This window comes from Eretmochelys imbricata, chromosome 3 (assembly GCF_965152235.1).
Source record: "Eretmochelys imbricata isolate rEreImb1 chromosome 3, rEreImb1.hap1, whole genome shotgun sequence".
NCBI lineage: Eukaryota > Metazoa > Chordata > Testudines > Cheloniidae > Eretmochelys > Eretmochelys imbricata.
This window is the reverse complement of record NC_135574.1, coordinates 83,455,322-83,478,376: the sequence shown is the minus strand read 5'-3', so window position 1 is coordinate 83,478,376 and position 23,055 is coordinate 83,455,322. Positions and strand designations below refer to the sequence as shown.

Genomic DNA, 23,055 nt, shown 5'->3' with positions numbered 1-23,055 from the left:
CCCTTGCCTTATGGTATGATTGATAGATATAATAAAAAGCAACATTATCAATATTACATTTAATTGTCTTCATTTTGGATTCCCCCCTCCCAAGTCTGTCAGGGAAAGTTATACTTAAAACAGCAGAATACTGAAATAGTAGCCAAATTTTACTTTTCTAAACTCTTAAAACCCATAATTTTCCAAAGGTATAATTAGGCCCTATTCTCCTGGAAGGTTGTTTTCTTAAATAATGACATCCAGGGCATCCAAAATACCCACTCTTCCCACCCCAAATAATGGGACCATAGAACCCGCCCTTACTGCAGTACTTTGCATTTTAGTTTGCACAGTGCCTTGCAAATGTGCGGGACACTATGGTAGAGGTGCTGCAGAAATCCTAAAATGCATTAGTAGAACGACTGTTATAAGTTGTGCTGTGTGTGAATACATCAGAATGGTTCTTCCAAAACCAGTATTTCTATGTGGCTGCTCTAAATAGTTAAAAATGATGCAACAAACCATTTTCTGGAATGAAATCTCTAAAATGGCCTCCTCACTTAGGGCAGATGCACCATAAGGATGTCTTTACTGTACAGTTAGTCCAGGTGATTGGAACCCAGGTCTGAATACCCAGGTGTGAGCAGCCACTGCAATGCCCTACATGAGTTTCTGTGTCTTCACTGGTGCTACTGTCCCCTGTGTGTATCACTAGGATTCTGGGAGTATTTCCCAGGGTTGCTTGTACTGCAGGAAGCTAAGCCTCTGATTCTTTTCCAGTGAATTATGGGAGGACGTGTCTGTCCCCTGGGCACACAAGAGGAATTATGGGAAGGCACTGGAGAACTATCAGTATTCAAATGTCTTAGTCTATACCCTATACATTGAAATGTATATACCTATACACTGAAAAATATACAGGTTACCAGCCTGAGTGAAAACAGAACCCAGGCTCTAACCCATACCTCTATCTCTGCCAGCTATCATGGGTTCAAGGCATCACTAAGAGGTGTGAGAGGTTTGTGTGCATGGATGGGAGATGGGTTAGGGGCAACACCCAGGTAAGAGCCCAGGCTAACTTTGCAGTGAAGTCACACCCTAACAGAAGGAGGCAGCTGGCAGCATTACCACCAAAGCAGTGCTCATCAATAAAATAGGGTGGAGCTGTAAGAGTTTATACAAGCAACAGAGTTCTTGCTTTAACAAGAGGTCTGGCTGGATGAATCTATGTTGGAGGCCTCATGGCAGGGCTGGGCTAACTAGCTGCAAGAAGTTTGGAGTCCACCTTAAGGAGGGTTTTGATTAAGCTTTTACTACCTGGTTCTGCAAAACATTACTGAACCCTAAAGGTACATTTATTTTTTAATATCTGCCAATTCTTTTCATGTAAGCAATTTTGTCTAGAATGTCACAGTTTTCTACTGGAAATGCTGTTCTGGGAGAAAACAGAAGTTGACAGCTAAACAGTTTTTGTTCATGAATTTTTGTTGTTCTCATCTCTTCAATGAACTCCCTTCTCTCGTACCAACTTTCCTTCTACAGACCAACCCTGCAATAACCTCTCCACAAACTGAGCTGAATAGGACTATGTGATGGACTTAACCCCATCACACCTGGAAGGCAAGGGAGAGAACCCCAATTAGTCATGTGCCACACCTGGGCGGGGGTGTGATTAACTAAGTGCCTGGTGCACGGTAATACATGGTACTCCTCCTATGGGATAAGTGTACTATATCTAATGAACTTTGAACCTCCAGCAAGCCAAGGAGCAAGACACTGAGGTTGGAGAATCAAACTCTAATCTACTGTGTGGCAACATGGAGTCAACCCTGAATGGTATCTAAATACGAAAAAACAGTAAACAAAAATACATTATGCTTTCTTATTTCTTCCATTTAGAAGTTAAACAATAAAATTAGATTTGCCAATAACTGTAATGTTCTTATCAAATCATCTGCACAGTTCCATACTCAGACTTGGTGAGGCACTTGCATAACATCAGAGAAAGGGAAAAATACAGCAGAAATCCAGACAGGGAACAACTGCTTATAACACAGAATCATCATCTAAAGCCACTTGATATCCCTGATCAGGATTTTTCCCCCCAAACTTACTTCTTAATTCCTCCTTCTTCCTTTAGTACAGCTCGTTTGTTCTTATCCACAGTAAGGTTTAGCAGAACTCCACAGGCAGAAAAGCAGACATCTTGATGTTTGGCATCGAGCAAAGCAATCATGAACTTGTATACTGGATTGTACAGAAGAAAACAAAACCATCCTCAAGAAACATGGACTTGGACTATACTGTACTTATTACATTTGTATGCTTAGAGGACAGTAAGAAGCATTTAACTGAAGCACACAGAATTACCTGAAAATGTTACTTGATGACATGTTGTAATGTTGCTAGAGTACTCTGAGATTGGATATCAGCCATAACTCCATAAAGTTTGAGTACGGATTCCCCTAATCCCCCAAAGGAATTCTGGTTGCCTTTTATATTTGTGTTTTCATATTAAGTTGGTATATTTTTACTGTTGGTTTTGCCAAACTGAAACTAAAACAATACTTCCATTTATTTTTCATTTAGCAGTCCTTATATTGGAATGAATCGTAGGGGCAAAATTTTCGAACTGTGATACCTAAAAATTAGGTACATAAATCCATCTTTTGGGCACCAGAGGTGTTGAACTCCCATTTACTTCAGTTGGAGCTGCAGGTGCTTATCATTAGGGCTCCATGTCTGTCACAGAGGTCATAAAAGTCACGGATTCTGTGATTTTCCACAACGTCTGTGACTTCTGCAGGGGCCAGTGGGGCTGACCCAGCTGCTAGACCAGCCCCAGAGACAGCAACACCAGCTGCAGCTGCTCCGGCTGGATGCCCAGGGACCGCTGCTGGGTCCGCGGCTGCTCCAGCCGCCCACCCGGGGACTGCTGCCTGGGGCCACAGCTGCTCTGGCCAGCTGCTTGGGGATCACTGCTGGAGCCATTGGAGCAGCAGCTGGTGTGGCTGTCTCCGGGACTGCTCCAGTGGTCCGTGGCCCTCCGGCAGCTGGTGCTGCTGGTCCTAAGTGCAACCCCCACAGGACCCCTCCCTTCCCCAATATTTAATCACAGATATTTTTAGTACAAGTCATTGACAGGTCAAGGGCCATGAATTTCTGTTTATTGCCCCTGATCTGTCCAAATGCCATTACAGAGAGAGGCGATGTTGAGTTAAACTTTTACAAGATACTTTCTCCAAATTGCAAAGATCTGGCATTTGCCCTAAAGCTCCTCTGCCATGAAAAATAAAAAAAGTTATGAGAATGCTGGCATCTTACACCTCACCCAGAGGCAAAAGGGAGCTCCCTCTTGGTGAGGTTGATAAATGTTTTAAGATGCATGCCATAGATGCACACACTGTCACATGTGGGAACCAAAGACCCACAAATGTGAACCCTTATGAATACTTAAGCTGGAGTTTCATTTTTACACAGAACCATGGAGGACATCTAGTCAAAGTGAACTTTAGGAATCTGGGGAGCCAGGGGAAAATTTAAAGACTATTATTATTTTAAAGAACAAACAATTTCTGCGGGCGTAGATTTTTTTCTTGTGTGAAGAAAAATGTATTCCCGCACTCATTATCTAAGTTTTCATAACGTTCATCTAAATTAAACCAATAAATGCTGTTTATGCTGTAGCTATTGGATTTTTCAGTGCCATATTACATGCTTGTATGTTTCGAGTTATAGATGCTGACTGGCACAGGTGCCTATCTAAATAGCTTACACAGAATCACTACTAATGCAAGAGTAACTTACCCTTCCTCTGTATGATGAAGTCACAGATTTCACGGTATTGGGAAAGATTGCCAAAGACTCTAACAGCCTCCAGAATTCCATCCATATTGCTGCTCATTAGCAGCTTTAGAAGCACTATTTGTTTGCACAGAAACAAAAAAGGTACAGGTATCATTACTTATAATTTATAAGTCCCGGATGACTGGAAAAAGGCTAATGTAGTGCCAATCTTTAAAAAAGGGAAGAAGGAGGATCCTGGGAACTACAGGCCAGTCAGCCTCACCTCAGTCCCTGGAAAAATCATGGAGCAGGTCCTCAAAGAATCAATCTTGAAGTACTTGCATGAAAGGAAAGTGATCAGGAACAGCCAGCATGGATTCACCAAGGGAAGGTCATGCCTGACTAATCTAATCGCCTTTTATCATGAGATTACTGGTTCTGTGGATGAAGGGAAAGCAGTGGATGTATTGTTTCTTGACTTTAGCAAAGCTTTTGACACGGTCTCCCACAGTATTCTTGTCAGCAAGTTAAGGAAGTATGGGCTGGATGAATGCACTATAGGGTGGGTAGAAAGCTGGCTAGATTGTCGGGCTCAACGGGTAGTGATCAATGGCTCCATGTCTAGTTGGCAGCCGGTGTCAAGTGGAGTGCCCCAGGGGTCGGTCCTGGGGCCGGTTTTGTTCAATATCTTCATAAATGATCTGGAGGATGGTGTGGATTGCACTCTCAGCAAATTTGCGGACGATACTAAACTGGGAGGAGTGGTAGATACGCTGGAGGGGAGGGATAGGATACAGAAGGACCTAGACAAATTGGAGGATTGGGCCAAAAGAAATCTGATGAGGTTCAATAAGGATAAGTGCAGGGTCCTGCACTTAGGACGGAAGAATCCAATGCACCGCTACAGACTAGGGACCGAATGGCTAGGCAGCAGTTCTGCGGAAAAGGACCTAGGGGTGACAGTGGACGAGAAGCTGGATATGAGTCAGCAGTGTGCCCTTGTTGCCAAGAAGGCCAATGGCATTTTGGGATGTATACGTAGGGGCATAGCGAGCAGATCGAGGGACGTGATCGTCCCCCTCTATTCGACATTGGTGAGGCCTCATCTGGAGTACTGTGTCCAGTTTTGGGCCCCACACTACAAGAAGGATGTGGATAAATTGGAGAGAGTCCAGCGAAGGGCAACAAAAATGATTAGGGGTCTAGAACACATGACTTATGAGGAGAGGCTGAGGGAGCTGGGATTGTTTAGCCTGCAGAAGAGAAGAATGAGGGGGGATTTGATAGCTGCTTTCAACTACCTGAAAGGGGGTTCCAAAGAGGATGGCTCTAGACTGTTCTCAATGGTAGCAGATGACAGAACGAGGAGTAATGGTCTCAAGTTGCAGTGGGGGAGGTTTAGATTGGATATTAGGAGAAACTTTTTCACTAAGAGGGTGGTGAAACACTGGAATGCGTTGCCTAGGGAGGTGGTGGAATCTCCTTCCTTGGAAGTTTTTAAGGTCAGGCTTGACAAAGCCCTGGCTGGGATGATTTAACTGGGAATTGGTCCTGCTTCGAGCAGGGGGTTGGACTAGATGACCTTCAGGGGTCCCTTCCAACCCTGATATTCTATGATTCTATGATTCTATGATATAGCCCCAAATGTGCCACTAGGCTCTTTACAGATACATTTGAGAATCCTGTCTTGAAGGGTTCTCAAACTAAATGGACAAAGTAAACATGGGAGGGGAGGGAGGTTGGATGAAAAGACAGGACGGACAGACAGAAAGGCGATGCTTAGAGAACATATATTGTTCGTTCCATTTTTAATCATCTGTTTAGTCAACACTTCCTTGAAAGGAGAAGTAGGGTTTGTGTTTTAAGGAGGGACATGAAGGGGACAATGGGCAGAGACACACTGAACTGGCTCAGAGAAGAATTTCCAGACAGAGGAGGTGGATTGGATAAGAATAGTATAAGACTATACACATAGCAGTTAATTTGGCAACTGGGGTGCAGTGAAGGGGGTAAGTGGAGGAGTAAAATGAGACTAAAGCATACGGGTCTGGCAGAAGCTAAGTTGTGCAGGCCGTTGAGACTTGTCAAGGGGAGAAAAGCTGGTGAAGAGACCTGACGAAGGGCTATGCATGGTTGGAGTGATGGGCCAGGTAGATTATTTTGCTTTGTTTTTACTGTGATGTTTTGAATGGACTGAGGTGAGAATTCAGAAGGCCAAAGAGGAGGCAACTTCCATAGTGTAGGAGAGAAATGATCAGGGCCTGGAAAAGAGGATTTTGCAGTGGGAACAGAGAGAAATGGAGGATTCTCAGACATTCTAGTGGGAAAACTGCAGGATTTAGGGACTGTGGGAGAGAAGAAGAGGCAATCACAGGGGATATCAAGATTGCAAGTCAATCTCACCAGAAGGATGGTAACGTTGTTGACAGTGATAGAGAAGGGAGAGACAGATGACGATAAATGCATCCCTTATTCAGCTAATATTCCCACTGATGGCAATGGAAGTTTTGACTTTGTTAAGGACTGCAGGACCGGATCCTTAATGACCCAAGATCTATCAGGGATGTCACATCTTTATATAAATACAGTATTTATATTAAAAATTCAAATCTTTTCTTAGTAACTAGTTCGTGCCATCAAAACATCTACATTTAGAGAGGTGGTACGGTTTAGCAATAATCATTCAACTACAAATCTTGCTTCCCCATCAGCTCTCCTGTAAAATTGGACACATTCTAATGGTGTTATCAGCATTAAACTTCCAACTATCTTTTTACTCTCCTCATTTTGAAAAAGTGAACTTAAATGTACAGTACAGTTCCATGAAAAAATAATGTTTTTCCTGAGTACAACAGATTGCCAAGAGAGCGATTCTGATTACAGAAATAGAAACAGTAAGCTTTATATAGCATATGACAATTCATATAATATCTGCTCACTGGAGGCAAAAAATGGTTACCAACCTATTCTAACTGTTGTTCTCTGATATGTGCTGCACATGTCCATTCCACAGCCCATTCTCCTTCCCCTCTATATCGCAGTCTGTCCAGTATGAAGGAACTGAGAAGGGCTGGAGGCAGCTCTGCCCTTTATACCATCATACAACAGCACAAGCTAGCAGAGGGCACATGCACTGCCCCGACAAGGGTACATGAGTGTGCGCATACCTAAAGTGGAATGGATATGTTCAATACATATCAGAGAACAACAGAAACAGAACAGGTTTGTAATTGTTTTTTCTTCAAGTGATTGCACGTGTCCATTCCACTTCAGGTATGCACGCACTCATGTACCGTTGTCAGGGCAGTGCATGTGCCCTCTACTACCTTGGGCTGCTGTATGCCATGTCATAGCACTAAAGTATATGAGAAGAGATCTACAACAAGGTTCTTTGAGACGAATCCTGAAGGCCCCTCATTCTTGTCTGCAATTGCCACAAACAATTATGAAGACTATTTAAACGGTTTATTCCTGTCTGAGTAAAATGCTAATGCTCCCTTAACATATAATATATGCAGTCTTTCATCATCCTTATGAGCTTGAGGCACAAGAAATTTGGTAAATATATTGTCTGATTGATGTGGAAGTGAGAAACCACTTCAGTCAGAAATTTCAGATGAGAACATAGGTATACATTGACCTTGTAGAAGTAGTCAGTAGTATATACTGTAGTAGTAGTCAGCAGTTCAAAGAGAGGACCCATTAGCTTTAACACCAGATTCAAGTCCCAAGAGGGAATAGGATCTTCTAATTTGTGGATATAAATACTCCAAATCCTTCATCTCCTCCTGAGGTGTTAGCCACAAAGTATCCAGGCTGCTAGGTGAAGGGCCTACAGGTTGGAACGGAGGTGCTGACCATGGTCTTGTGAGATGATGTCTGTGGCTGGTGGTAAGAGTGGAAAACTAATGCTGGCAAAGCCACATTGGACCTATGAGCATGACTCAAGCATGATCCTGCTTGATTTTAACACTCTGGGTAGGAGTGGAACTGGAGGAAATGAGCACATGAGCTTGTCTGACCAGGGCAACAGGAAAGCGCCCGAGAGAGCTCCAGGGCTGTGACCTACTTGTGAACCAAACTGCTGACACTTCCTGTGATTTTGGTTTCAAAACAGGTCTAGGTGGGACTCTCCCACAGTTGGAAAACGAACAGCGCAGGGTGACGCTTCTGCTGGAGGAGGGGCAGCAGCCTGGGGCCCCGCCACCGCTGCCACTCCAGGCAGCCTGTGGTCCCGCCCACCACTGCTCTGGGCGGAGGGCGGCCAGGGCTCCCACGTACCACAGCTCTGGGCGGAGGACGGGCAGGGCTCCGCACCACCACCGCCACCGCCACTCTTGCGTCCGGGGAGCGGCCCAAGGTCCTGCCGCCACCGCTGCTAGTCTGGGAAGGGAGTGCGGCGGCTTAGGGCCATGTGACTGCCGCCAGTCTGGGTCGGGGGCAGCCACCTGGGGGCCCCCTGCCACTGGTCCCAGACCACTGCTTCAGGGCAGCGCCGGGGACCAGCTGTCTGGGGCTGCCAGAGCAGCCGCTCGTGCGGCTGACCCCAGGGCTTCCCCAGCTGCTGGAGTGGTCTTGGGGTCAGCCACACCACGACTGCAAAATTCACGGTGGTCACGGAAAGTCACGGAAGCTGTGACATCCGTGACCTCCGTGAACTATTCGCAGCCTTAACTATGGGTCTGAGACCTGCTTTTACTTTTTGCTTAGCTTTTTTACACTTTTTATGTAACTGAGGAAAGTCCTCTAAGGTTCCCAACCAGAGGAGAGATTGTACCTTCTGAAGGAGAACTTCCTTGTAAGAGTGATCCGTGAAAAGGAACTGGGATGGGGAAATAGGAAAGGGGGGAATAGAAATAAACTGAAGGGTGTTTCCCAATTCCACCATGCTTAAGACTCGCTAGTCTGAAGTAATACAGGTCCAAGCATTTAGATAGTGAGACAGCCTATTGGAAAACACTAGGGTAGGAGAAGTTGTCAAACAGGAAACTGGTAGGCTGTCCTTGATGAGCAAGTCAAATTGACAGCTTGGTGTTTCCACACTGGACAAGCTGGCAGCAGATGAAAAAGTAGGCAGAAGTAGTCTCCTTTAACAGCTGCCTCTCCTCCTAGGCTGGCATGGTGGAAAGGTGTAAAAGAAGCATACTGATGAGGCTGTTGGGGACAGAACTGTTGCTTCTTTGGGAAAGGTGTATAAATGGCTATAGACTTAAGTGAACTGCTAGAGCCTTTGAGGCTATGCAGCTTGTAGTTGGTCTTCTGCAAAACAAGCATCAGTCTCTCAAAAGCAAGGTCCTGGATGGCTTGCTGGACCTCTTGAGGAAGACCTGATGGATTGGAGTCATGAACATCTGGGCACCGTGATGGCTGACACCATGGCTCTAGTCACAGAATCCACAACATCTAATGCAGCCTGAAGCAAGATACTGGACACCATCTTTTCCTCAACCACCATAGCAAGAAACATTTGTCCTATATCCTCTGGCAACTTGTCCATGCTTTTTAAGTATATACATCATGAGTTTATTAAAATAAATATTCAGAAAGTTCTTTTAAGTTTCCCCTAAAGGCCAAGCACTTGGAAACTCATGTAGCTCACAAAGCACTTGAGGTCCACAATCCTCTTTCTTGTGTCCACTACTGCCAGTGAAACAACAAGCAGATTTGTCCTAACTGGCAATGATAAACACTGCAGCTAGTCTGAAAGCTTTTTTCTGCTGGCTGCTTCCTGTTCAGCAGTTTTACGTGAGTAGCTCACATGACACCACTATATTTTCTGGCAGAAAAACTGGTCTCCAGCATTGCCTAGGAGTCATGAATTGCCCTCTTAGTTTTCAGTGCACACTCAAGACTGCTGCAGGAGCCACCATTCATCAGCCCTCACAGGAATCTTCTGCAGTGAAAGAGGGAACCACTGAAACCCACCCCTCATCATGGAAGGGAGTACGCCAATGAGAACCTTCCACTCTTCCTTTCTTTCCCCACAGAGAAGAGAGAGAACAGTTTGGTCTCATTCACATCCTTCCTTTGGATGTTGTTATACCAGAGATGACTTAACTGTGGCTCAGCCTTCTTAAGTGATACATTTTTTGTCTTTGGAACACACCTGACTGCAACACACAACAGGTATTTCTCAACATGTTTCCTGCGGTAAGCAACTGTCAGGCCCTCCTGCTACAAGGCTGCATCTCTCCTACAAATTACTTTGTTCAAACAGTGAAATGAAGGGAAGAGAGGAATGTGGGTGGTTCCAGGGACGGTGATGAGATTGACAACACAGGCTGACAATAACTAATTCCAGCTCCAAGACCACACCATAGGCTGTATTTGGCTTCTGGCCAATAGTTATTAGGTGGCATTGGCTCTAGGCCATTTCTAAACTTGGATTTTCACCACTGAACAGTTTTCTGCACTTCTGCATATCCATCTGAGCAGCAAACTTGTAGAACTGCATTTCATACTGAAATGCAAAATACTGTTAAAAAGATGAGAGAAAAATCTTAAAGCCTCATCCTCTATAACAAAAAAACAAGGAAGCATTGCCTAGTGCAGCCATGGTAAAAATGACATCATCTTACTTCCCAGATCTGCTCCCTATATACAGTCAGTCACGTCTGTTTATGTTAGTTACAAATTTATTAATTTTTTTCTCCTGTTAGCACTGAGAGCCATTACAGCTCTGGGGGAATGAGATGGATTCCATTCTGGCTCATAAGACAGCCACACCATTGCTACCTAGAGAGGAAACGTGGCCTAGCAGTGAGGGCACTGGGCGAAAAGAATATGGGTTCCAATTCCTAGTTCTGTCATCGATCTGCTATGTAGCCTTGGGCAAGCCACTTCCCATCTCTGTGCCCCCCTTTTACCCTTTGTTTGTTTTGTCTGTTTTGACTGTATCCTCTTCAGGGACTCTTACTGTATGTGCAGTATCTACTACAGTGAGGCCCCAATCTCAGATGCAGCATCCAGGCACCACCACCACCACCACTTCATTATCACCATCATCATCAAATTTCCAGGGCTGATGGTTTGATCTTTTAAAACTTTTTACTTGTAAATTGAGAAAATCTGAACTGGAGTTGAAAAAACATGCAACAACCCCATACTACTATTTTCACATTTTAGTTACTGAAGTTTTGAACAGCTTTACCAAAAATCGTATAACAGAAAACAATCTGGTGAGTAAGTGAATTTTTGGGGGAGAAAGGCTGTTTTTGCCAACAATGTAATGATTTCACAGAGTTCTAAAGACAAAGGTCTGGCATCGGATGCATGCAGGGATTCTCTTCAGCTATGGGGAAAATTTGGCCCTACGAAATTCCTATATTATATCATAAAATATTTTTAATGACTCTTTTCCACATTGCCCTAACATAATCAAAATACACATCTTATCCCAGATATTCTAAAAGACATACAGAAGGAATTGATTTTTAAAAACCTTACACTCCGCGATGTGTAGCTTCTTGTGTTCGATTACAGAATTCCTCCCTTTGTAATAGGATAAATTGTTGATTGTTGCGGTAGCGTTGATCACCAGCTCCTCACAGTCATCAATTGACTTGTATTCTGATATTTTAAAAAAATATATACATCAGTCTTACCTTAGAAGATTGATTACAGCTCAAGAAAATTAATTCACAGCCCAACTGACTGTAGTGTTGTGGCACCCAAACTCTGTGCAAACAAGGGTTATATTGGTAATCTGCCTGGACCATGGAAGATTACAACTAATTTGCATCAAGTGAAGCAGATTGCCCTGCCCAAGATAAACCATTGTCTGCTGGGTAGTGCTGGACAAAAGAATTAATGAAAAATATGTCCTGATTTTCAACCAGCTCTAATATTAGGGGCTGTGGACTCTGAGGCCTGCACTTCTGTAGTACAGAAGAACCACAGAGTTACGAATATCTCAGGAACAGAGGTTGTTCATAACTCTGAAATGTTTGTAACTCTGAACAAAACATTAGGGTTGTTCTTTCAAAAGTTTACAACAAGCACTGATTTAACACAGCTTTGAAACTTTAGAATGCAGAAGAAAAATGCTGCTTTTAACCATCTTAATTTAAATTAAACAAGCATTGAAACAGTTTCCTTACCTTGTCAAATCTTTTTTTTCCCTAAACTTTCCCTTCATTTTTTTAGTAGTTTAACACAGTACTGTACAGTATTTCTTTTTTTCCTTCTGTCTCAGCTGCTGAGATTGCGTACTTCCAGTTCCAAATGAGGTGTGTGTTTGACCAGTCAGTTTGTAACTCTGATGTTCATAACTCTGAGGTACTATTGTAATAGTGAATGGCACAGCAGGATTGCATTTAGTTTGAAGGCCACTTGGTAGCTGCCTCCATTCTAAGTGTATCTGTACTGAAGCTACAGCATCCCTAATACTATTACAAACAAAAACTTGTAGCAAAGATTTCATGAATGCTGGCACTGTTGAAATTGTTCTTGCTCTTAAACCTATATGAAAACAGGATGGAAACAATTTATAGTTCCAGCCATCATGCTGCTAGCATGCCAAACTATTCCATTTTTTAGCAAGATGAGTTATAGCTGCCAGCAGCAGCAAGTAGCTCAGAAATGCCAATAAAAGCTCCATCCTCCAAGCTCGAAATATATAGAACTCCCCTTGATTTGGATAATAGTGTTTAAAATATACTGGCATGTAAGTTTTGCAGATCGTTTCTGCTGTACGAAGGCAGAACCAAGCAGAATGTGCTTGCAGAAACAGGTCCTTAATTACAAACTTTTTGTTTAAAAAAAAATCCTCTTATGTAGGGAGGAGGCAAGAAGGCAAGCTCACTATATGAGTTTTCAGTCAGACATGTTCAAAAGAAAATTTCCACAGTTTACTAATCTTTTTGTGTAGTCTGATTTATTCTTAATAATCTGATCTATAAATCCTATCTATGCATGAGGCTCCTTTGAATGCCTTGCAGGAAAGATGTTGGAAAGTTTAGTATGAAGGTGATAATTCTGCTACTGTTTAAAGTAAGTTAGTCTATACATTGCAATTATTAACATTAGCAGATTGATTTTCCTATTTCAACAACATGGCAGATTTAATTAAGGTTCTCCCAATAACAAAAGCTGAAGTAATGAAGTACTATACCTGCCTGACAGACTGAATGAAAATAATACATGAAAAAACGCACATAATATATAAACTTTACCTAGAACCGTAACAAGCAATGCCACAATGCGATGGTTAGCTGCCAGAACAGCACCTACACTAGGATGAATGGAGAGATTGGCAAGCACTCTAATAAGTTTTATAAGGACATCCTCTGTTTCTGAAGGATGCTTTTGTTTTGATTTGTTTTCTTCTTCTTCATGTTGTTCTTTTTTTGCATTCAAATCAAGTTCATTGTAGGTTTGGAATAATGATATCAAGGTGTCAGCACTTCCTTTCTCTTTAAAAAATTGTTCACGGGCCTGGTTGTTCTTTGCTGTTAAATTGCCAAGAATGAAAACAACACGGACAACTAAATCCTGCAATAAAATAAACAAACTCTGTTACACCAAGAGAAAAGTTGAAGTTGCTAGCGGTTTGAAAAATATCAATATTTCATGTATTTCACAATTCAATGCAAATGGAAGAACACTAAATACAGCAAAAAAGGAAACAATCTTTGATGCTGTATTTGATTACTCAGTTGAGGGAAGAGTTTTAAAAAAAAAATCATCTAACAAAGGCACACAGTTCTAGTACCATAGAGGTTATTAATCATGGGGGTCTCCTAAATAGAAGTAGTCTATTTCCATCAAATGACCAACAACCCAACAGGATAATAGAACATTTCAGATGGATATTTTAGTTATGTAAATGCCTTGCATTTTCAAGGTTTAATCAGTCTCCCAAATAAGCAGAGGGTTGCTTTGACGGCCAATAGGGCCTCATAAGCATTCTACCCTGCTACTGCTGCCCTAGAAAGCTTAAGATTTTAAAGCAATGGAAGTGTCACCTCATGTCCACAAGGAAGCACAAACCCAACAACGAGAATTCTGTTCAGATGGTGTCTATAAAGGTTTATTTCCTCCTGGCATTTCTCTTTTAAATAAAGTGTGTGGGGGGGGAAGAGGCGCAAATCAAGAGCCAATGAAAAAGGTCTAGTCTGCTATGCCACAGACCTCCCAATCCTAATACTACATCTCCCTCATTGCCTTCATTTCGACCACCATGGGGATACAGCAATCTGTGCGATGCAGGAGCTGACTGACTCAGGTGTCATCCCACAACAATACCCCCAACTGCTATTAATTCAACAGCATGGGCTGGTTTAGCTTTCAGAATTCTCCTTGTTTTCTCTCCCAAAGATGAAATTACTCAAAAAACTGTCTCGACCCCCATCAACACCTAGCTAGTTTCCAAAATGGAAAGTCCAAGTACTGACTCTGTTTCAACAATACAGGGAAAGAAGTGGCAATCCCCTGAGTGCAGCATAGTCAGTCTACCCCTAACCGTTAAACGACTGTACTTGCACTAAACCACTGCTTTGACAAACACCCTACACGTTGTTTTTCTTGAAATACAGGAATCCCATTCAGACACTGTAATCCCCCAAGGAATAAACCCCATACTTTATCAAGAGACATTCAAAGAATGGCAACTTGTTACTGTACATGTATTAACATTTGATAGAGAAATTTTTGCAATTTAATCAATGGATCATATATTCCTCCACTAATAATTTCTCCTCTTTTGAACCACTCCCACAAGGCCTTGCATCACAGAGATACATCTATGTCCAAAGACAAGAAAATGAGCTTCAGCGTTCATCACAACTACTAATGAACTTGCCAGGGGGTCATCAATGAGTGACCTCTAGTCTCTCTCCCTCACTTTGGGCTAGACACTCTGACTCTCTATGGCATTGCTCCCACTATTACTATTTTGCAAACATCTGAATGTCACCAACACAAGATACGTATAAACATTTTTATTTTATAAGTAACTGTCTAGAAGCTTTTTACCTAAGCCATCACAATCCCCAATGGAAGCCTTCCCACAAAGGCTACAAAGAATTTGTTGTTTCAAACAGTTGATGAATCAGAAGAGAGAAGTGAAAAAAGAAGGCAGTCTAGTTTAACTTGCTTTATACTGACTTTCTAATTTTGGTTAAAACAGTACCAGCTTAGCAACAGCTCTAGCCAATCAGGGAATAAACAGACAGGTACTGTAAAGCAATCAATTTAACTGATATTTTGAGAAGTGTGATCTCAGCTATGTTTTCCACCTACAGACTATGAAACAAGCCTACAAGATATTATTTCTTTTTAGCATAGCACATCCTGTTTTAAAAAGTATTACAGAAGTTTCATTACCATCCACTGACAGAGTTTAAATAACAGTCAAATACAAGAAATGCAGATGTGATTTTATATTACTTAGGAATTATAGGCTATATTTTTATGTATTTTTGGCTAAATTTTCAAAAATGTGCATGCCATAAGAACAACTAAGCTGAGTAATGTGAAACCAAAAACCACTGTTCAGACAGCCATGCATCGAGTTAGAGATGAATGCCACTTTGAAAGCAGGTTTCAGAGTAGCAGCCGTGTTAGTCTGTATTCGCAAAAAGAAAAGGAGGACTTGTGGCACCTTAGAGACTAACAAAAGCTTATGCTCAAATAAATTTGTTAGTCTCTAAGGTGCCACAAGTCCTCCTTTTCTTTTTACTTTGAAAACAGTTACAAGAATAAATGTACATAGACACATGGGATATTTGCACATCTGAAAAAAATCAGCAGTAGGCAGGGCTAGTATATAGACAAACATTTGGAATATTTACTGAGAAAGCATGCAGGCATTTCAGGCATATCTGCAAATAAACGAAATACGTACGTATTTATCAGGTTGATTTATACAACACAGGTAGAGCCCTATGTGGATACAAAAATTTGGATCCACATCTAATCCGTGATCTGCAAGGATAGTAAACAATACAACCACATCCGCAGATGCAGATCCCTGCAGGTATAAAGCAGATATCTGCGGATTTGCAGGCCCTAAACATAGGTTTCAACAGTAAGACATATCTTTTGAAACTAGCGTGCACAGATTTAGTACTGAAGACAGAGGAACACTGTAATTTCTGTTCGTATTGAAGCACTCTTTTTAAATTGAACAGGTTTGTCAAAGCTATTGATTTGACAAACTTTATTTGATCTCTGTTAGAAGCTAGACTAAGGATGGGTGACCTATTTCTTCTTAAGAATTTGAATCCTGTCCCTAAAATGAACCCAGTCTGATTTGCAGGCTATATCTTTGAAAACTCATGGCGATTGGGGGAGGTCCCGGAAAACTGGAAAAAGGCTAATGTAGTGCCCATCTTTAAAAAAGGGAAGGAGGAGGATCCTGGGAACTACAGGCCAGTCAGCCTCACCTCAGTCCCTGGAAAAATCATGGAGCAGGTCCTCAAGGAATCAATTCTGAAGCACTTAGGGGAGAGGAAAGTGATCAGGAACAGTCAGCATGGATTCACCAAGGGAAAGTCATGCCTGACTAATCTAATTGCCTTCTGTGATGAGATAACTGGCTCCGTGGATGAGGCAAAAGCAGTGGACGTGTTATTCCTTGACTTTAGCAAAGCTTTTGACACGGTTTCCCACAGTATTCTTGCCAGCAAGTTAAAGAAGTATGGGCTGGATGAATGGACTATAAGGTGGATAGAAAGCTGGCTAGATTGTCGGGCTCAACGGGCAGTGATCGATGGCTCCATGTCTAGTTGGCAGCCGGTATCAAGTGAAATGCCCCAAGGTTCAGTCCTGGGGCCGGTTTTGTTCAATATCTTCATTAATGATCTGGAGGATGGTATGGATTGCACCCTCAGAAAGTTTGCAGATGATCCTAAACTGGGAGGAGAGCTAGATACGCTGGAGGGTAGGGATAGGATACAGAGAGCCCTAGACAAATTAGAGGATTGAGCCAAAAGAAATCTGATGAGGTTCAACAAGGACAAGTGCAGAGTCCTGCATTTAGGAAGGAAGAATCCCATGCACTGCTACAGACTAGGGACCAAATGGCTACGCAGCAGTTCTGCAGAAAAGTAGCTAGGGGTTACAGTGGACAAGAAGCTGGATATGAGTCAACAGTGTGCCCTTGTTGTCAAGAAGGCCAGTGGCATTTTGGGATGTATAAGTAGGGGCATTGCCAGCGGATAGAGGGACATGATCGTTCCCATCTATTCGACATTGGTGAGGCCTCATCTGGAGTACTGTCTCCAGTTTTGGGCCCCACACTACAAGAAGGATGTGGAAAAATTGGAAAATATCCAGCAGAGGGCAACAAATATGATTAGGGGACTGGAACACATGACTTATGAGGAGAGGCTGAGGGAACTGGGATTGTTTAGTTTGCGGAAGAGAAGAATGAGGGGGGATTTGATAGCTGCTTTCAACTACTTGAAAGGGGGTTCCAAAGAGGATGGATCTAGACGGTTCTCAGTGGTAGCAGATGACAGAATGAGGAGTAATGGTCTCAAGTTGCAGTGAGGAAGGTTTAGGTTGGATATTAGGAAAAACTTTTTCACTAGGAGGGTGGTGAAACACTGGAATGCGTTACCTAAGGAGGTGGTGGAATCTCCTTCCTTAGAAGTTTTTAAGGTCAGGCTTGACAAAGCCCTGGCTGGGATGATTTAGTTGGGGATTGGTCCTACTTTGAGCAGGGGGTTGGACTAGATTACCTCCTCAGGTCCCTTCCAACCCTGATATTCTATGATTTGATGCCAATTAAAATAATTTGTGTAAGTGAATTCCAAAAATTCCAGAAGACTGGGATTTTTCAGCTTGGAAAAGAGATGACTAACGGGGGGATATGATAGAAGTCTATAAAATCATTAATGGTCTGGAGAAAAAATTAATAAGTAAATGTTATTTACTCCTTCACATAACGAAAGAACTAGGGGTCACCCAATAAAATTAATAAGCAGGTTTAAAACAAACAAAAGGAAGTACTTCTTCACATAACGAACAAACAACCTGTGGAACTCATTGCCAGGGGATGTTGTGAAGATCAAAACTATAACAGGGTTCAAAAGAGAAATAGATACGTTCCCGGAGGATAGGTCCATCAATGACTATAAGCCAAGATGGTCAGGGATGCAACTCCATACTCTGAGTGTCCCTAGCCTCTGTTTGCCAGATGGTGGAGTGGACGATAGGGGATCGGATTACTTGATGATGGCCTGTTCTGTTCATTCCCTCTGAAACACTTATCATTGGCCACTGCTGGAAGACAGGATACTGGGCGAGATGGACGACTGGTCTGACCCAGTATGACCGTTCTTATGTTCTTAAACGATATTTCTTTTCTTTAAGTTCCAGGAAGGGATGACAAAATACCATGAGTTCTTTCTTGTTCAATCTAATAGGCAGACGATAGGACACCTTTACATATGTAATTGCGCACTAGCACCAAATATGTACACGCATTTAGAAGAGCCAAAGCACAGTGTACATATACTCTTCATTAACTCTTAACTTTGAATTGGCTGACAATAATGGTGATGGACAAATATTTTTGTCCAGTTAAGTCTAAAAGTCTATCCCCTACATTGCACTTGCAACAAAGGTTAGTATTTGTGTTTGCAGACCCCCAGTATTTTACAGAAATTTACATTAGAAACTAAAAAGAATAGCTATATTAGACTTTTGTGGTTAAAGACGACTGGTAATGCTAAACTTCATAAGCCATTTTTCTGAACCTCATGATGAAAAAATCCTCAAAAGTTCAGATTTATTAAGCAGAAAGGGAAAAGCCAAGTGGCTAAATAATCTTGACCTAAATATGTTTTATCAAGTGACCCAATAATTTTTTTCAATCTGCAGTATGTGATGTGCTATCACCAGACATGAGACTAAGCCCAGTTTTTGGTTTGTTTGACATCTGTATCAGGCTCTGAGGGGAAAAATGTAGCAAGCCAAAAACGCAGATTCCACCACAAGGCTCTATTGTGTTCCCGGCTTTAAACTAAATTTGCTCTTCCTCTTCTAGTGTAAACGCTGATGGAGGGTGATGGTAATTTTGCCTGTCCTCCAAAGGGGTGAATCCCTCCTGCAATACAAGTAGTACTCAAAGTGGTCTGAAAAAAGTGGATGGTCTATAATATTCTACAAAAATGAAAGCAACATAATATCTGCCTGTCTCCCATCAATTGCACCCCCTCCAGTCTCCACATCAGTTTTGCCACACCCAGCCTGAACCTCTGCTCTCCATGCAGCTCCTTCACCCACATCTCTACCAGGGCTGGTGTAGAGGCTGCAGCAGGGTCCTCTCTCCCCATTCCTAGGCCAGGTGTTTCAATGAGAGAGAGGGGAGGAAAGAGAAGCAGAGGAACAGTCCCATTGCTCAGAGGAGATGGGGGAATAGGAATGGTAGGATTTTTCTTCTCCCCCATCCCTCCTGTGGGAATGATTTTGCCTCCGGGGGGGGGGGGGGAGGGGAGGGGAGGGGAGGGGAGAACTTTGCTGGTTCTTGCAGAAGCTCTGACTGACTACTTACACCCCAGAAGGCAGAAAGTGGGAAGCCGCCAATCACAAGGGGTTCCCCCCCCGCCCTGGACAGGGATAAAACGTGCACCTCTCAACAACACAGCTCAAGTTGTTGAAAATTTTATTTGCTGGGTCTTATGACCCCTTTTGACCACATTCACTTTAAGCACTTGATACAAAGTGGGGTAAATTTACTCTTCACTTTGCCAGCACTAAAAAATCTGATTTTCTGCTTTGTAAAGTATTCTCTGAAAGAAGATATGAGTGTGCTCCTTTGGGCTTGACAGTCTGCCCAGAGGGCAAACAAACAGCAGTCATGTCAAGCTGTGAGGGAACTTTTCCAAACACATTCAGGACACATCTTGAAGCGACACACCAGAAGTGAAAATTCAAGGACAAAACCAAAAATAATCAGTGACCCAAAATGAAAGTTACTGTTGCACTTAAAAATGTGCACCTTATTTCTGAACTTGTCCAATTTCCATTTCCAATCACTGGCTCTCATTATGCCTTTTCTGCTAGATTAAAGAGTTGCCTACTATCAGACAAGTCATTTCTTAACTTTCTCTTCAATAAACTAAATAGCTTGAGCTTCTCATTATAAGGCATGTTTTCCACATCTCTAATCATTCTTGTAGCTCTTTTCTGAACCCATTCCAAATTTTCAGCATACTTATTGAAGAATGGACACAGTATTCCAGTAATAGTCTCGCCAATACCATATACAGATGTATACATATACACCTCCCTTATATTCATGCGAATACTCCAACAGTTGCATTCACCCTCTTAGCTACAGCTACCAACCATTATACCTGAACAACACATAGGTATGTGACACCAGCTGGTGAGACAGTTTGGATCGTATCTTTGAGCACTACATATTCTAAGCCAGTCATGTGCCTAAAGCAGTAGTTCTCAAACAGGGAGGGTCCAGAGGCCCCTGAAGGGGGGCACAAGCAGATTTCAGGGGATAGGCCAAGCAGGGCCAGCATTACACTTGCTGAGGCCTAGGGCAGAAAGCTGAAGCCCCACCACCTAGGGCTGAAGCCCAGGCTCCAAGCCACATCACCCAGGGCAGAAGCCGAAGCCTGAGCAACTTATATTCACAGGGCCCCCTGTGGCATAGGCCCCGGGCAACTGCCCTGATTGCTACCCCCTAACGCTGGCCCTGGCTTTTATATGCAGAAAAACAGTTGTTGTGGCACAGGTGGGCAGTGGAGTTTTTATAGCATGCTGGGGGAGGCGGTCAGAAAGAAAAAGGTTGAGAACCCCTGGTCTAAAGTATATATTTAGACTCTTTCTATTACATCTCTTTAGAGAAAAAACAATTATCATCACAATTTAAAAATTTGAAGTTATGCATGTTGTTAGCCAGGCAAGTTATAAGCCATCATGCTGTAGGGAAAGGCTGACCCTCTGTGGCTGTTTAGATTAATCACCATGAAAATCCCCTTGAGATTTTTTCAGAACATTTGTCCCAGGAAGATCTTTTCTCTAAGCAAAAATTAATAATACAAGAGAGAATCAAGCATGAGTTATTTATCATACTGTATCTGTTATATTTCTAGAACTTTATATATATATATATACACACACACACACACACATATATATACACACACACACCACCCTCAGGAGAAAATCTTAAGAGTTCTTGGCTCTGTAATGACCAACCATCATAATCACTTATTACACTGGTATGCCGGGAGGGTGGGGGGAAAGGTTAACATAAATTTATGTTTTTGAAGGGTCTCTGTCACTATTGTATTAAAAAAGGGAGCTTAAACAAAAAGCCTAAAATGATCAAACATATGGATCAAGGAGAAAAAGTTATGTTAACCCAAAATAATTTTTAAAAATAGAGAATCCATATACATCTATTGAAACTCATCAGTGAAAAAAACAACAGCTGAAGACAAAGTAACAGAAAAAGATTTTTTTTATCAATATCTTGTAGGATTGAGATGTCTCAAAGCAGAGGAGATGCCAATAGTGGTTATCTACAGGTTATCTCAAGTGCTTATATACGAATGCACAAAGCCTTGGAAACAAGCAGGGAGAACTGGAGGTCCTGGTAATGTCAAGGAACTATGATGTGATTGGAATCACAGAGACTTGGTGTGATAACTCACATGACTGGAGTACTGTCATGGATGGTTATAAACTGTTCAGGAAGGACAGGCAGGGCAGAAAAGGTGGGGGAGTAGCACTGTATGTAAGGGAGCAGTATGACTGCTCAGAGCTCCGGTACGAAACTGTAGAAAAACCTGAGTGTCTCTGGATTAAGTTTAGAAGTGTGTGCAACAAGAGTGATGTAGTGGTGGGAGTCTGCTATAGACCACCGGACCAGGGGGATGAGGTAGATGAGGCTTTCTTCCGGCAGCTCACGGAAGCTACTAGATCGCATGCCCTGATTCTCATGGGTGACTTTAATTTTCCTGATATCTGCTGGGAGAGCAATACTGCGGTGCATAGACAATCCAGGAAGTTTTTAGAAAGCGTAGGGGACAATTTCCTGGTGCAAGTGCTAGAGGAGCCAACTAGGGGGGGTGCTTTTCTTGACCTGCTGCTCACAAACCGGGTAGAATTAGTGGGGGAAGAAAAAGTGGATGGGAATCTGGGAGGCAGTGACCATGAGTTGGTTGAGTTCAGGATCCTGACGCAGGGAAGAAAGGTAAGCAGCAGGATACGGACCCTGGACTTCAGGAAAGCAGACTTCGACTCCCTCAGGGAACGGATGGCCAGGATCCCCTGGGGGACTAACTTGAAGAGGAAAGGAGTCCAGGAGAGCTGGCTGTATTTCAAGGAATCCCTGTTGAGGTTACAGGGACAAACCATCCCGATGAGTCGAAAGAATAGTAAATATGGCAGGCGACCGGCTTGGCTTAACGGTGAAATCCTAGCGGATCTTAAACATAAAAAAGAAGCTTACAAGAAGTGGAAGGTTGGACATATGACCAGGGAAGAGTATAAAAATATTGCTCGGGAATGTAGGAATGAAATCAGGAGGGCCAAATCGCACCTGGAGCTGCAGCTAGCGAGAGATGTCAAGAGTAACAAGAAGGGTTTCTTCAGGTATGTTGGCAACAAGAAGAAAGCCAAGGAAAGTGTGGGACCCTTACTGAATGAGGGAGGCAACCTAGTGACAGAGGATGTGGAAAAAGCTAATGTACTCAATGCTTTTTTTGCCTCTGTTTTCACTAACAAGGTCAGCTCCCAGACTGCTACGCTGGGCATCACAAAATGGGGAAGAGATGGCCAGCCCTCTGTGGAGATAGAGGTGGTTAGGGACTATTTAGAAAAGCTGGACGTGCACAAGTCCATGGGGCCGGACGAGTTGCATCCGAGAGTGCTGAAGGAATTGGCGGCTGTGATTGCAGAGCCATTGGCCATTATCTTTGAAAACTCGTGGCGAACCGGGGAAGTCCCGGATGACTGGAAAAAGGCTAATGTAGTGCCAATCTTTAAAAAAAGGGAAGAAGGAGGATCCTGGGAACTACAGGCCAGTCAGCCTCACCTCAGTCCCTGGAAAAATCATGGAGCAGGTCCTCAAAGAATCAATCTTGAAGTACTTGCATGAGAGGAAAGTGATCAGGAACAGCCAGCATGGATTCACCAAGGGAAGGTCATGCCTGACTAATCTAATCGCCTTTTATCATGAGATTACTGGTTCTGTGGATGAAGGGAAAGCAGTGGATGTATTGTTTCTTGACTTTAGCAAAGCTTTTGACACGGTCTCCCACAGTATTCTTGTCAGCAAGTTAAGGAAGTATGGGCTGGATGAATGCACTATAG

At 42.8% G+C, this 23,055-nt stretch overlaps 1 protein-coding gene across 1 annotated transcript in view; it reads right to left on the bottom strand.

The window, feature by feature from the left end:
- Positions 1-23,055, bottom strand: part of ARMC2 (armadillo repeat containing 2) — a 136,079-nt gene that overhangs the window by 15,042 nt on the left and 97,982 nt on the right. The window contains exons 14-17 of the mRNA XM_077812906.1: positions 12,939-13,257; positions 11,212-11,334; positions 3,787-3,900; positions 2,094-2,226 (exon numbers count right to left, since the gene is read on the bottom strand). Of these exons, the coding sequence (XP_077669032.1) occupies positions 2,094-2,226; positions 3,787-3,900; positions 11,212-11,334; positions 12,939-13,257 (689 nt within the window). The remainder of the gene's footprint in view (positions 1-2,093; positions 2,227-3,786; positions 3,901-11,211; positions 11,335-12,938; positions 13,258-23,055) is intronic.